The sequence below is a fragment of the Terrapene carolina genome, unplaced genomic scaffold (assembly GCF_002925995.2).
Source record: "Terrapene carolina triunguis isolate 2854851 unplaced genomic scaffold, T_m_triunguis-2.0 Scaffold439, whole genome shotgun sequence".
NCBI classification, from domain to species: Eukaryota; Metazoa; Chordata; order Testudines; family Emydidae; genus Terrapene; species Terrapene triunguis.
In genome coordinates, this window is record NW_020664790.1 from 37,948 (window position 1) to 54,806 (window position 16,859).

The window sequence follows — 16,859 nt, forward strand, 5'->3', positions numbered from 1 at the left end:
CAGAGCTCAGGATCGGATTCATTAGAAAATTTCCTAAGACAAACGTATATAAAACAATATTTGTTGCATGTTATCAGCAAGGATGTATTCAGGGCAGATCTACAGACATTTAGAACTGCCTCATCCTACTCAGGACAAAGCGTGGATCCAAAGGGGAACTGTGCCAGAAGCTAAGCCACAACATTGCTGGCAGCAGTTAGTTAATTGCCTGGCTCCATCCTCTCCCACCAGCTTCTGCAGGCTCTTTACTTGCTGACTGTGGCAGCACTGGCAGAGAGGGATGAAGACTGCTACGGGCTGTTACAAAGTGGCCTGTGATCAACTGTTCTCCATGTCCACTGAGGACAGGACAAGTAGTAAATGGCTTAATCTGCAACAAGGGTGGTTTAGGTCAGATATTAGGAAAAACTTTCCAATTCTAAGGGTACTTAAGCTCTGGAACAGGCTTCCAGGGAGGCTGAGGAATGCCCATCATTGGAGGTTTTTATGAACAGGTTGTACAAACACCTGGCAGGGATGGTCTAGGTTTGCTTAGTGCTGACTCAGAGCAGGGGGCTGGACTTGATGACTTCTCAAGGTCCCATCCAGCCCTACATTTCTATGAAATCTGAAAACATTCAGCAGGAAGGACCAATACACATATCAACTTATTCTTTTTTTCCTTCCCTATTGCCTGCACTTAAGGTTTTGCAAGCTATGGGCCAAGAACAAGGACAGCTAATGAGTTAAGTGCTAGAAAAAGATAACTTACAAAACTGCAGTTGCTATGTCTGTCCTTTCCTGGGGACTAAGGGAGGAAAGACAAGACAAGAGGGAGGGGAAGCTCAAGATCAGGGAATAGCGTGATGTTAGGTTTCAGCAGAAAAGAACCATCAGCTGGGAGGATGTGATTAGCTTCTGGGGAGGTTCCAAAGTCTCGGAGGTAAGGGGGCAAAGTTGTGGTGAATCCAGTCATTGATACTGGTATTCACTGGGGGGAAAAATCCCAGTAAAGTCTGTAGATATTGTATTGTTATACAAACCTGAGGTGAAATAGCAAGACCTCCCAGTGGATCACCATCCAAGATATCAGTTCCAGCGTTATAAATGATGATGTCTGGCCTTGATTCATTTAATGCCCCTTCCACATGTGTTTGTACCTTCTGAAGATATTCTGTGTCCTCTGTACCCCAGTCCAATTCAACCTTCCGCTTTATGGCTCCTAAAAAAAAATTGGTTTAATGATACTGAATCAAAGAAACAAATGACCATGCTGTGAAGGAAAAAGCAAGATTCAGACAGAAGCAAGATGAAAAGCATAAATATTACAATTTATGAACATTTTGAAAATATACATAATTTCATAAGATTTTAACTTAAAAACATTTTAGCAACCTTTCTTCCCCCTTCTCCCCCCACCCCATCTCCAACAAAAAAAAAGCTGCAGCTAAATTAAACACTACAACCTGGGAACATTTTTACATTTAAAAGAAAAAAAATCAGACATGATGAATAAAAGAGAACATAATACAGAGGGACTATTATTGAATAAAAGTAATCTCCATTTATATTTATCCCATAAATATTCAACAACTGGGAAGGAAATCAGTAAAAATATCACCAAACTGACAAAAGACACAAAAGCCTGAAAGTAGTAAAAGAAAGATGTAAAGAAAATTTAATTGCAGTGCAGGACAAGTGCTGGCATGAAAGGCTGGTTAGACAAAGATCATTAAGATAAATTATTAATATTTATTTGTATTACAGCAGCACCCAGAGGCTACAATCAGAATCAGAGTCCCTCTGTGCAAAGTGCTGTATGGATGCCCAAAACTGCTTACCTTCAAATATCCTTATCTTGTAATCAGGTGTGTTGGCAAACACTAATTCATGCTAATTGATTATTTTGATGTCAGCAGGGTTTTGTATGGGTCTGCCCCCGCAGAGAGTGGGGCCTAACTGAAGTCAAATAACTACAAATGGGTGGAGCAAAGCATCGGAAGAAATGCCGGATGGTGGATGAGGGTAAGAGAAAGGACACAAAAGGTTCCATAGCCTAGCTATGTGCACAGAAAGAGAGTTTTGAATAACTTACAAATACATTAAAATACAAATAGACAAATCAAATCCATTTCAGACTTCCTTCAGGGTAGGGACTGTGGCTCATTATCGTGTAGGTGCTGTACAAAACACACTGGGGCTTCTAGATCCACTGAATATAAACAAAAATTATAATGATAGATAATAATTTGTCCTAATAATCTTCATGAGGCTCATTGTTGCATTCCAGTCCTCATCCAGCTTTGCAGTTCTGTGTCTTTCCATCTTTCTTTTACTCCTTTCATACTTCTGCTTCCTTTGTTTGATATTATTCTTCATGATTTCTGCTCTTGTTGTTACATAAATATTCATAAAATTATGCACAGCTGTTCTCCTGCATAAAACTACGGACAATACTTAGCTCACGTTCAGGGGAAACAATACGATAGCTGGATGGAGTTTAAAAAGTGGAGGGAAACACTTAGTAGAGAAAGAAAGATAAGTGTTGTTCTGATTAAACCATTAAATGTCAGTTCTGACAATCATGGACCCATATCCCACAGCTCTCAGGTACCATATCCTCATCTTCAGCAAACACAACCTAAGATTACAATGTTTAATTGCTTACTGTGTATAGTTGCCAAGTTCAAAGTAGCTAAAGTGACATTTTTGGGAGTGTTAACATGCAAGGTTTTTCTGGTTCAAACTCTCTCTCTCTAATAAGAAATTAATGCTAATACTTCTATGGATCTTAAGGTAGGCTGCTATCAATAGTCCCATTTTACAAAAGGGAAATGGAGGCAAAAAGAGGTGGCATGACTGTTTTAAAGTCGCACATTGACTTAACACCAGAACTGAGACTGGAACCCAGTCAGGGGCGCTGGAACAATTTGTATAGTGGGAGTGTGGAGAGCCATTGAACCCAACTGTAAACCTTGTACATGACAGAAACCACTTCAAGCCAGGGAGAGCAGCAGCACTCCCCAGCACCCTTAGTTCCAGCACCAATTAACACAGTGGTCCTGACCTGGAGTCTTCTACATCAGCCACAAGACTATCTTTTCCTTATCTGTCCCTGAAGTGTTTCCTTTCCTTCTTTTCTCTCTCACACCTGCTTTCTCTCTCCCCTGCCCCCTTCCTCATTGTCTCTCTCTGACTTTTCTCCCCCAATCTTTCACACTGGCCCTCTTCTCACAACGGTCCAATCCCTCCCCACTCCTTTTCGTCAACACTTTCTCTCCCAAATTTCTTAGTAATTTCATTGATCCTGTCTCCCTCATATCATGGCTGCTCCCTTGGGATTAGAGCTAAGTAGTAGCAGTGCCGGCCTCCTATTCCTCCCCACTGCATCACACCAGAATCACAGTGGGGTGAGGGAGCCTGCAAAGAGAGCAGAGAGTAAAAGAGGGAGGAGTCACCAGGACAACGAAGGATGCTCAGGGCATGAGTCTAGGAAGAGCCAGGTCCAAGTCCCTGTTCCTCCACAGACTTCTTGTGTGACCTTGGGCAAATCACTTAGCATCTTGGTGACTTGGTTCCCCAACTGTACAACTGGGATAACAGCTCTTTCCAACCTCATCGGGGTGTTGTGAAGATAAATACAATCAAGACTGCAAGGCACTCAGATACTACAGTAACAGGGACCATACAAGTCCTGGGGGAATTCTGTGCGCCTGCAGAGAATGCCCCCCCTCCCCACAAATTTCCTGCGTTTCCCTACAGAAAATGGCAGGGAAGCAAAGGGAAGCCGCGCGAGGGTGGGGGGCAACCATGAGTGAAGTTTTTTGGTGGGGATTTCCCCCCTCCAAACAGAGGCGAGGCATGGGGGGCACACGGGGTTATGTGCCACTACCCCCAAGAGCAGAGCCGCCCAGCTGAAGGAGGCTGTGTCTCAGCTCCGCTGACTCTGCAGCTGAACACCTCCTCCTGGGTCCTAGTGCCAGTCGTGCTCCCCTTCTGTGTGCTGGGAGCCTTCCCGTTTTCTGTGCAGCACTGAGTGCCCATGGTGGGGCTGGGTAAGGGGGTGGGGAGAATAGGGCAGGGAGAGGGGAATGTGGAAGTGAGGGGTGGGGGATGGAGAAGAAAAGGGGATAGGGGAATCATGGGGGGGAAGTGGAAACCCGGCATGCGTGATCCCCTTGGCAGCAGCTGGGGCTCCCCCATTAAGCAGGCCCATCAAACCCTCATTCTGACAAGCCCTACGCGTGGACCCTTCCGATAAGCCCCCCACACCCAGACCCCCACCCCACTGAGCCCCAACCAGCTGCACCTGGACCCTCACCCCATCAAGCCCCACTCCCCCAGCACCCAGACCCTCCCACTGAGCCGCCCACACCCAGACCGCCACCCCCCCCCGCCAAGACCCCCCAAGCACCAACCACCTTTACCTGGATCCACTGCAGACTCCCATTGCCCCTGCACCAAGAACCCCCCAACGAGCTTCTGTGCATCCAGATCTCCCACTGAGTCTCCCGTATCCAGATTGCCCCACACAGAAATCTCTCATCCCACACCTGGATCCCTCCACACTAAGCCCCTCCTGCTGGACTGAGCCTGCCCACCCACACCTGGTGCAGAGGGGCATGACCCCGGGGTGTTTCTGGGGCAGGCCCACCTCTTGCACTGTGTCAGGGTCAGGTGCAGCCTCACTGCCGAGTCCCTGTACCGGGGGAGGTGGGGGCTTCAGGATGATCTCCTACCTCTATGCCGCCAGTGGCCTGTGCTCCCCACTGCCATGCTGGAGCCACAGTTATTTATTGACAAATAAAATTTGCAGAATTTTAGAATATTGTATGCATAATTTTTTGGCACAGAATTCCCTCAGGAGTAATAATAGAGGAGGAAAACTTAACTGACTGCTCAGAAACTCCAGGAGTAGCTTCTAGTAGTGAGGAAGAGGAGCTGAAGGGGAAACTTTGCTCATCTGGATTATGAGTCACATTTCAATTGGCAGAACTGAGACCACTACCCGCAGGGGGAAAGCACCTGATTGGATGTGTATGGCTGGTATGACTAAGAGTCTTTGTGTTTTCCATCTCAGCAAGAAAATACCAAGCCTGGTGGAAACAGAAGTGTGACAAGTTTAGCAATTGTCTTTATTTTCAGAGGCTTTGGGGTGAAATTCACCCCATTGCAAAGAGAGCCTATGCCTTCCACATGGTTTAAGGCACATATTCATGGCCTAAAAATAACTGAACTTGTATGTAGATGCTTAAATGGATCATCTATACTAGGATGACTGTCACCTCTTAGGTACTGTACACACACTTATTTCATAAAAGTCTTACAATTAAGCAATATGCAAAACGTTAACAGGATACTAACGCAAGTTTGATATGCTTAGTTAATAAAACAAAGAGGCAGCATGAATTGAACAAAGGACCACACAGCAGGAAATGTAGAGTAGCAAACAACAATTCACACCATTTTTTCTAAATACAGCTATTAAAACTACAGAAGGGTTGCCATTTAAAATCAACACGCATGCTCCATTTTTATGGAAAAGTTATAAATGAATTACACTCCATATATTAGAAAACATTGCTATTTGATAAATAAGTATAGGAATGCACTGACCAATTTTGTTTTAACTTCATCTGTTAGTAATTTTTCTCTTGGTAGACATGATGTACCCTGGACAAACATTTTTGATGTAATACTTTGAAATGTGTATGCTATCATGTAAACACTGGCGTTAAGTATTCGAAAAATAAAGAAAGATGTACTGCATTGCATGTGTTCCTTGTCAATCATCCAAATTAAGCAAGTATGCTATTTATCAGAGTGACAGTTATATTAAAAAAAATTAAGCAGAAAGAAAAAAGTACACACTGCACTCTGACACTGTAAACAAATCAAGCCTGCCACAGACATTTGCATCTTATCAAACTGAATCAAAAGATCAATCCAACTTTAGGCATTTTCCCTTTTAATTTAAATAGCCAATTAATTAATTATGAGAGGCCACCATACTTAAGGGAAACCTCACGGTGAAACACCAAATACCCAGTGTCTAACAGTTGTGAGAGTATTCTATTTCTTTTCAAAATGCTTACAGGGTATTCAGAGGTTTCTCATTTTCTAAAGGCTTATATAAATAACAATTCTGCAGGGAACATGATCCCTAGTTACGCAGAGTTAGCTAATCCTGAATGAACCATTTGTTAAAAAATGTTTAGTCTAATGAAAACATATAAAAAATTCTAAGTAGTGACAGTTGTCCTTAAATCAATAGCAAGTCTAGCCTATTTGGATGGTTTGCATGGTCTCTTGAATGGGTTACTAACAAGACCAGCTAATGCTGGCACCTTACATTTCAGAAATTCATCCACTACTGAGAATACCTAAAATAAGTCTAAAGATTTTTTTCTTGATGATCAATGAACACTTAATGAATTTTCAGGTACCATTACAGGAAGGATTCTACTGCTTTTTGGTGAACTTATTTTAAAAATCAACATGTCAGTCAATTATAAATGTAGTGAAATTCCCAAATAAAACCAAAACAAAACCACTGCTTTGCACAGCGAGCTGTACATAGTTGAATTCCTCTAATAACATCTGGAAGAAACATTACTTCTCATTAGCAGTCATGATATGCTATTCTTCATAGAAGTTTCAACTAGTGCTTCAGCTGCCTCATCTGAATGGTCCTGTTATGAGATATGCCTGCCCCGCACTGGACTGGAGGGGGTTAACCCCACGCTATGGGCTGAGGAAGCTACAGCCCCTCACACCTGCTGGGCATGCTCCGACTGGAACCACAGTATAAGAGGGAGCAGCTCAGGTCAGTCTGGGCTGACCTCTGATGAGAGCAGATGTGTGCTGCAAGCTCCTACTGGGAGAGTGCCGGAGCCACCAGATGCCGATGGCAGCCAGGATTGTGCCTCTACCAAACCCCAGCCGACTGCCGAGGCCAACGGAGATGAGGCAGTGATTGCGGAGGGATCCCCTGCGTTGGAAGAAGGGGTAGGAAGTGACCCTGGGAATGGTACGGTAGTGACGGGTGACCAAGACTCAGCAGCGAGATGTCAGTTCCCTGGGGCCTTGGATCAGGACCTGGTTGAGAAGAGTGGGCCTGGGCCCCTACCCCATCTGACCCGCCACCGACACTACCAACATGTGGGGAGGTGAATTGGGCCACCGGAGGCCACTAGACCTTACTGTCCTGAACCACTGGACAGCCCTACTGACTCTGGCCTTTGGACCATACTGCCCTGGGAAGAAGGGCAGCTACTTCGACTTTGGCCACTGGGCCTTATGGTCCTGAAGCCCAGGCCTGTCGTAGTGACTCAGGTCCTGGGGCCATACCACTCTTAGAGGCTGACAGGGTGTATCTGCCTATGATAGATCCAAACCTATATCATATAGACCTACTAAGTAGAGTTAACAAAAAGTATCATGAATAATTTAACTTATTTTTCCCAATTGGTTTTGTGCATTTTTGTGCCCTCAAAATGTTGCCCATCCAGCTTTTCCTGTATATCATGTCATGGCATGAAACTTCTCATTTGCAAAATGTTTGCCTTTGTGAGATTTCATACACAAATGCCAGGGTGGTATCATCTATGTTAGAACAACCATGAAATAATGTTTCATCCCTAGATTCTACAGCATATCAGTAGCAGCCTAAGCCTATGTGGACAGGTGCCTCACCTCTGGCCTCTAAAGATATGTGCCTAGTTCCTACATGTTTAGGTTAAATTATATATTTTAAATTAAATGCCTCTGCAGCAGCTTTCTGTGGTAACAAACCCATGATGCTAATGGTAAACCTGTCTCTTCACATCTAGTTGCTGCCACTTTACAACAAGTATGACTGAGATATCACTCTGTTTTGCCAATGTATAATGATTATTGTTATTGTTTCTCTTCATTGTATGCACATGCCTCAATCCAATGGAACATATGTCAAAAAGCAGATGCCCTTAGGACACTGAATAATGACCCAGGCAGAAGAAATCTCAAATCAGTGGCAATACAACATACTTCCTTTCAGATTGAAGTTAGGGCAGATGCCCTTAAGAAAAGGACACACCCGTGGATAGTATACTTGGTAAATAAGATGAAAAATAAAGTTTGCAGATATAGGCATCTAAGACAGGCACACTGATCTAAACATATTACTTTGAGGTAAGCCTCACACAGGAAAGGCCAGCAGGCCAGCAGTGATAATGCAGGAAGGAACACATACAATATATATTTGATGGGAAAAACACATGGAACGAATCAAACTGTTCCTGTTACTCTTTTAACTCTAAAAAGCAGACACACTTTGAAAAAATAAAATTTACCTCAACAGCCAAGTCTACACTAGAAACTTTTGCCAACATAGTAATGTTGCTTAGGGGTGCGATTTTACCAGCAAAAGCACTAGTGCAGACATAGTTATTCTGGTATGAGTGCTTTTGCCGGTATAGATTATTATGCTCATGGAACTGGGAAAAGCTATACCAGCAAAGACACTTTTTTGCCACTATAAACTGCATCTACACTAGGAGGATTTGCTGGTATAGCTAGACCCACAAATCATTTTCATGTAGACTAGGCTAAAGAAAGAAGTGTAACTACGACTTCTCCTTTAAAGAAACATAAAACAAACTAAATGACTTCTCTTAACCCTCCCTCTTGACCACTTGGGGTCCAATCTCAGCCAGCCAATGAACCAGAACCAATACCATGTAACTCATGGCTAATCAGAACCATGACAGACACTGAAGTTCAAATATTTGCTGCAACTTTTTGCAAACATCCTCATAGGGAATTTTTTTACATTAAGTTCATCAATATTTTTGTGTTGCTGTATTTTACCTCAGAGTGAGCAGCATTTCAGTGGTAAATGAAGCAACTGTTCTGTGGTAAATACATTTTTAATACTTTAAGATCATATCAGTTTGAAAAGTACTTACGTTTAGCAAATCCATCCCCTGGATAAATATATCTATTGTACACATCCATAATATACACCCTATGATCATCCATGAAGTCTCTCTCATGGCCATTCCCCTATAAGAAAATTTCAGTAGGTTAATCTTAGCAAGCAAACACAGTATTAAAGAATCTGTGAGCGTTAAGGAAATTAAGAATACAATGTTACAGTGTTTAATGTTCTAGGTACTTTTTCTTGTTTATATCCTTAAAGGTTATTCTGATGTTGTGAATAACAATACTTGCATCTCTATCTGAGGCTCCCCAGGTGCTTTACAAATATTACTGAAATTAGCATTACAATACTCCCTTGCACACAGGAAAACTAAGGAACTGAGCAGCCAATTTGCTCAGTGTCACAATGGAAGTCTGTACCCAAGCTAGGAATAAAAATCAGACCAAGTCCTAGGCTTTAACCACACTATGTTCCAGAAGCTTGTCAGCTACTGAGAATATGTAAAATGAGACCAGAGTTTTTTTGATAATCAATGAAATGTTGAAAAAGTTAATTAACTTTCAGGAAAGACTGCAAAAGTCATATCAATAAAATTTAATGAGAAACATATTACATTCTACCTTCTACCATTGTAAAGCCAGGAATCTCTATTGAAAGATTGGACTTTGGGGTAGGGAGAGGAATGGTAAAGGGAAAATCAGATTCTAATCATCATCTCCTTTTTCCACACTCTTGAATTCCAATATGATTTCAGTAACTGTCATCTGCACTCCTATCAGACATTATAAAACAATCTCTAATTAGTGGTTCACAAGATACCATATGTTAAATTATGTCAGAGTTGATGTAAGGAATGAAAGCAAGATGGTAATCAGAATGATTTGATTTCAAAGTATAAGAGTAAATCCATGAAAATAATATTTTCAGTATTTTTGTTGTGTAATTTAACATTTACTTGATAAAACTCTCTGAACAGTTGCAAAGTTGTATCTCTGCTGTGGTTCCCAGTCCTGGAGACACCCAAGAGAAAAAGAGCCATTACAACGCTAAAACTGGCTAGTACATGTGAAAGGGTGGTGGAGAGTACATGAATGCTCCACTGCATGTTTTTGTGCCACTGATATGGCCTGTTAGAGGTGGCTGAGCATGAACGCTTAATGCACTACTTCGTTACTCCCAGGCCCCAAAGAAGAAGGTAGTACAAAGATGGAGAACTAATGACAGTAAAGCTCTGGAGTGAGCCAAGTTCCCAAGGCTGATGGACTCAGAGGGTGCCCTGAGAGTAACGGAACTTCCTCATGACACTGGCAGATCTGCTCTTGTCTAGTGTGCTACCTCACATACTCCTTCCCCTAATGAAAGGGAAACACTGTAGGAGGGAATGATGTAGCCTATAATCTACAGATCACTGGCACAACAGCTATAAGGTCAGAGATTTCTTGAGAAGCATTTTAACGAGGAGCCTTGACACACTTTAAAAGATCCCTTCAGAAATACGAAGTAACAACATTACATAATCTATGGTCTTGTTTCATGGCCAATTTTAGCATGCAGATAAGAGACGTGCTGGCTGGAAGATAACATATCCTTCTAGATCATTATGTTTCATCATAGCAATGAAACTGCCTCAAAAGTGGATTAACACCACATTAAAATACTGTATACATTTCTGATTAAAAGCAGTTTTAGTACATTACCAGCTTTTCTAAAATAAATAACTTTTTATTGCTGAACAGTAAAGGTAATCAGTCTACACTATGGACTGATCAGGTTTATAAAACAAATCTACACAAAAAACTTTTTAGCCCCTTATTAGGATTTTGCTGAAAATCCTACTACCAGAGATGAGAGCTGTTCTCAGTACACACAATAAATCATTCCTTCTTTAGAAGGGGTGTATGTGTGTATGTATATATACTGTACTCCGTTAGCCTGAAGTCAGTCTCCCCGTTACAAGCATTGAAGGTCAAACTCATCTCCTGTAGAAGTTGCTGCAGTGATTATGCATGCTGAACTAATTATAATTCTCTTTAAGAGTCCCTTGTTTCTTATGGGATGCTGAGCAATTCTCAATGATTGTTAGGCTGCATCACTGTATGTAGACCAGAAAATATTTCTACATTCTAGCCACATGATGGAGCTACAACTCAGCTTAAATTTGCAATAGTGAACATTTTATTAAGGTAGCTTTATTGCCACAGTTAAGGAGCATAAAATATAATCAAACACCCGGGTTGTGCTGAGTAATTAATAATCAAACACAGTAAGTGATGATCCCATGATTTTCTATAACCAGTTATTCAGACCACAGCTGTCTTAATTTTTACTGACTAAAAGGATTTGTCTACACTGGCAATTAACAGCGTGGCAACTTTCTTGCTCAAGGGTGTGAAAAAACACCCCCCTGAGCACAGCAAGTTGCAGCACTGTAAAGCGCCAGTGTAAACAGTGCCACAGCACTGCGAACCGCGCTCCCTGCGCTGGGATCTATGCCCCTCATTGAGGTGGTTTTTTTAGAGCGCTGGGGGGAGCTGCGCCACAACCACACGAGGCACATTAAATCTGTGGGAAGGTAAACTAGTAGTAGTACATGGCACTGCTTTATCAAGGTATCTTTCTAAAGAGTAAGTTAATTACCTCTGGAGGGTTACCCTGGCTGCTGACTGATAGAGTAGCCAATGTGTCTGGTTTTCTCCATTCATTCTTTTTTCTTTGGCTTGTCGGATTTTTTGTTTTTTTGGCCAGGTTTGTGTTGTCAGCTTCATTCTGAGTTCACAGTATACTATTTTTAGATTACACTGAATTCCAGGGCCAAGAGTCTCTGCTTTAAAAAGTGAGGCTTTATTTTTCCACATGAAATGAAAACTTATCTTTATCCAAATGGGTGAAGCAAGTGAGAAGATGATGAAGGTTTACTGAGTATTTTGGGGGCCAGAAAAGGGGGAAGGGGAGAGATGACAATAACATTGCATAGATTATGGCTAGAAAAAAAAAAGAGTGCAGATCCCAGGGTTGAATCCCAGTACTATAATTGCTCAAGGGCCTGATCCAAAGAGTTGCTGAGAACCCACAACTCTCATTAAATAAAATGAGAAGGTTTGGGTGTACATGAGTTCTCAGAATCTGGCCCCAAGTTTGCCAGTAAACAAAGGGAAGACTGTATTAATCCAAATTTTGTTATTTGTTATCAATTATGGAACATTTTGTGTGTGTGTGTGACAGTGTAGCAGTTGCTTTTAAAATGGCAAAAACTATCTTACTGTTGAAAGTCGGTCAGCAAAACTTCCTCAGGTACACGCGTATATTTATATCCTTTCTCCACTGCACAGATCAATTTACAGTTTGCTGATACAATTCTTTTAGTTTGCTGAACACCCAATACAAACAATCCAAAGTGTCCTGCAGCAGAAAGTTTCTGATACATACTGCAAATGGCAAGTACAAATCTTTAGCAAAAGCGTTGTTTAAAGAGATGGCCTATTGCTAAAATGAGGACCTAAAGCCTGCTGGGTTTGGAGTTACAGAACGCACCAAAACATTCTCTTGGTGTAATTACATATTTACAAAAACTAACTTCACAATATGTTGATCCATGTATACCAAAAATAGCCTCCTTTAAGATAAGCTAGACATTTATCACCAACAACCACCTGGGATTTTTTTTTTTTTTTTAAAGATTAACCCTACTTTGTTCCCTAAAGGCCAGATGATTCCTGTTGGACCAATGGGTGAAGTAACTCTACACTGAGTCCCCAAACACTCAAAAGTAAGGACTATTAGCCAAGACATCACAGTTAACTGGAGGTGTCAAGATGGGTGGTCTCCTAGACATCTACAGCCACACTGTATTGATCGAATGTAAGAGACAAGGTGGGTGAGGTAATATCTTTTATTGGAAGTTGGTCCAATAAAAGATATTACTTCACACACCTTGTGTCTCTCATATCCTGGGACCAACAGGACTACAACAATGCTGCTAATAATAAATTGATCAAATGTATACAGAAATGCATCTGGAAATGCACTGATAGCCACTGCAGATGTCTAAGATTAGATATCATATGTTCCTCTTGATAGCTCCACTTAGTAATAATTGTTTGTAATAAGCCACTTGTAATAAAGCCTGGGGAGCGAGAGGAGCTTCAAAGCCTGAGCTCCAGCCTGAGCTGCAACTTCAAATTGCTGCCTACTGAGCTATTTTTAGAGCCCTACCAACGTGAGTGTGTTAACCTGGGCTGGAAGGCTCGCTGTGGAGACGTACCTAAGATGTACTTCCAAATACGTAAATAAGCGGGTTCAGATATAATACTAAAATTACAGTGCTTAGCTATGTTACACTCAGAATAAAGCAGGAGCCGTGCGCTTTTTGTTTTTAAGTCTGAAACAACAGAAGAAAGAGTTCATCCATCCTGTGCATACCTTAACCTGGTCAGCTTTTCTTTAGTTTACTGAATAAGAAATTTCTACTAGTGAAAATAAGTCTCCAGAGCACGTGCTTTGAAGAGAACTAAGAATAGCTTCATTCAGGAGCTCACTGTCAGGGATCAGAAGTACACTGGAAAGTTCCCCTTGCCAAAGAATAAAAGACATTACAGAGATCATTATAGAAAGCTGGGTCACAAGCTGCAAAAAGTAGCAAGAGAAGGGTTCATTCCTTTTGGCACTCCAACCACAAAAGAAAAAAACTAAGTGTCTCAGGTGAGAAAGTGTAAAGATTTCCTGAAAACCCTAAATGGATTATTAAAATCCTGATATCCTGACTAGTATCAAGTGAGATTTCTCTTTCTCTTAGGTATTCCTAATGCATCCATCACTGTAGTTATCTAGGTGCTGATTTGAATAAAGTTTTATTAAAAATGGTTACAAACAAGACAGAATATTCTCATATGCTACTGGACAGCATATGTCCTGACACAATTTATATGCTTGCCAAAGATTTTACCGGGGATATAATTCAGGAACAACATCCTGGTATCAAAACAATGTGTGCAGTGTTTAAATATGTCTTCAGGCAGGTAAGTGAGCATGCATCAAAAAGGTCTACGTTCTTCTGTGAAGCTTTCAACTATGTAAAGATTCTTGCAAATTCTTGCTCAAAGTAACTGTTTTGAGACTTACGACATCACAACACACACTGTATGTGTAACCATGTACTTCATGAAAGCCACTGTAGTCATATGTACTCTAATACTTTTCAAAAACCAAAATTTTACCTATGAATATTTTAATTTTAGGGGCTTTCATTAAAGACTCTGCCACTAGACCCAAATCATTACCTGGAACTAGGTATTCAAAAAAATGCTGTAAGCACTTCCACAAAAAGCAAAACAAGATGCCTTTTTCTTCTTCCCCATGTCATCTGCAATAAGCAGGAAAACATACACAGATCTAACAAAATTTCTCCACATAACTGGGGATGCTCCTTGTTGATTCTTCTTGAAAAGAGTTACGGTGAAATTTTTTTTTTCCTCTTCAGAGGAGCAAACAGGTGGCCTAGAGTCTCAAGAGGCAAAAAGTTGAAGCACGCTATTTCAATTTTTGCTTGAACTTACAAAAGCTTAAGGTTAATCATCCTTCTCATGCAAAACATTAGACCCTAACTCAGCAAAGCATTTGAGCATGTGTTTTAAGTAGGGCTGTCGATTAATCGCAATTAACTCACGCGATTAACTCAAAAAATTAATTGCAATTAATCGCAGTTTTAATCGAATTGTTAAACAATAGAATACCAACTGAAATTTATTAAATATTTTTGGATGTTTTTCTAATTTTCAAATATATTGATTTCAATTACAACACAGAATATAAAATGTACACTATCAGAGGGGTAGCCGTGTTAGTCTGGATCTGTAAAAAGCAACAAAGAGTCCTGTGGCACCTTAAAGACTAACAGATGTATTGGAGCAGAAGCTTTCGTGGGTGAATGTCATGCGTCTGACGAAGTGGGCATTCATCAATGAAAGCTTATGCTCCAATACATCTGTTAGTCTTTAAGGTGCCACAGGACTCTTTGTTGCTTTTTACAAAATGTACACTGCTCACTTCATATTATTATTTTTGATTACAAATATTTGCACTATAAAAATGATAAACAAAAGAAACTATTTTTCAATTCACCTCACACAAGTACTGTAGTGCAGTCTCTATCGTGAAAATGCAATTTACAAATGTAGATTTTTTTGTTACATAACAGCACTAAAAACAAAACAATGCAAAATTTTAGAGCCTACAAGTCCACTCAGTCCCAGTTCTCGTTCAGCCAGTCACTAAGACAAACAAGTTTGTTTACATTTATGGGACATAATATTGCCTGCTTCTTATTTACAATGTCACCAGAAAATGAGAATAGGCATTTGCATGGGACTTTTGTAGCTGGCACTGGAAGGTATTTACATGCCAGATATGCTAAACATTCATATGCCCCTTCATGCTTCGGCCACCATTCCAGAGGACATGCTTCCCTGCTGATGACGCTCGTTAAAAAAAAAAAAATGTATTAATTAAATTTGTGACTGAACTCCTTGGGGGAGAATTGTAGGTCTCCAGCTCTATATATTTCATGTTATAATAGTCTTGGATGATGACTCAGCACATGTTGTTCATTTTAAGAGCACTTTCGCTGCAGATTTGACAAAACACAAAGAAGGTACAATGTGAGATTTCTAAAGATGGCTACAGCATTCGACCCAAGGTTTAAAAATCTGAAGTGCCTTCCAGACTCTGAGAGGGATGAGGTGTGGAGCATGCCTTCAGAAGTCTTAAAAGAGCAACACTCCAATGCGGAAACTGCAGAACCCGAACCACCAAAAAAGAAAATCAACCTTCTGCTGGTGGCATCTGACTCAGATGATGAAAATGAACATGCATCGGTCTGCACTGCTTTGAATTGTTATCGAGCAGAACCTGTAATCAACATGGACCCATGTCCTCTGGAAATAGGACTAAGTGGACTTGTAGGTGCTAAAGTTTTACATTGTTTTATTTTTGAATGCAGTTATTTTTTGTACATAATTCTACATTTGTAAGTTCAACTTTCATGATAAAGAGACTGCACTACAGTACTTGTAATAGCAGAATTGAAAAATACCTTTTTTTTTTTACTGTGCAAATATTTGTAATAAAAAATAAATATAAAGTGTGCACTGTACACTTTGTATTCTGTTATAATTGAAATCAATATATTTGAAAATGTAGAAAACATCCAAAAATATTTAAATGGTATTCTATTACTGTTTAACAGTGCAATTAATCATGTGATGAATAGTGATTAATTTTTTAATCGAGATTAATTTTTTTAATCGCTTGACAGCCCTAGTTTTAAGTGCCATTGAAGTCAAGGGCCTTAAGCACATACTCAAGAGCATTAATGACTAGGGTTGGACTGCTGAATTGGGCCTCAATGAGCATGGATCCACTCCCTAGCTTACCTGAAATAATAATTCTAGAAAATCTGTTTAAAATGCAACTGATTTACAGTGAAAGTTCCATTTAAGTTACCACATGCAGGGAACGTGACAGAGTTAGATTTTCAGTATTGCCAACTCTCGTGATTTTATTGAAAGTCTTGTGATATTTGGTGTTTTTCTTAAAGCCCCCTAATGATATTTTCAGGCCTGACTCATGCTTTTCAATTTCCTGGCACTGGCAACACGGGTATAATTTTCTGAATCCTACTGACTATACAAATCAACTCTCTGGTTTCCCAGTTCTAAGGTTTAGCATGTACTGCTAAACTCATCCTCCAAAGCCAAATCCTGAGTTAATCAATACTTGTGGTCTGAAGAAAGCTGATTTGTTGATGCCTGCAGCAGGACACTTAGATTGGGCAGCAACAAAAAGTACTCCCTACTATGGATCTTAACTCAGTGGCTCAAAAGGATTTCTTATTAAAGTTTTGATTTAACGCACTGTGATACAAGAAAGCTAAATGATACATGAAGCTCGAGGAGCAAAGAGA

At 40.6% G+C, this 16,859-nt stretch overlaps 1 protein-coding gene across 5 annotated transcripts in view; it reads right to left on the reverse strand.

The window, feature by feature from the left end:
- HDAC11 (histone deacetylase 11) overlaps nucleotides 1-16,859 on the reverse strand; it is an 80,372-nt gene that overhangs the window by 21,312 nt on the left and 42,201 nt on the right. For 4 of the 5 annotated variants that reach the window (XM_024208798.3, XM_024208796.3, XM_024208795.3 and 1 more), the window contains exons 8-9: nucleotides 8,928-9,024; nucleotides 1,023-1,201 (exon numbers count right to left, since the gene is read on the reverse strand). In XM_024208798.3, the coding sequence (XP_024064566.1) occupies nucleotides 1,023-1,201; nucleotides 8,928-9,024 (276 nt within the window). The remainder of the gene's footprint in view (nucleotides 1-1,022; nucleotides 1,202-8,927; nucleotides 9,025-16,859) is intronic. The other variant, XM_029913069.1, reaches the window with a different exon arrangement.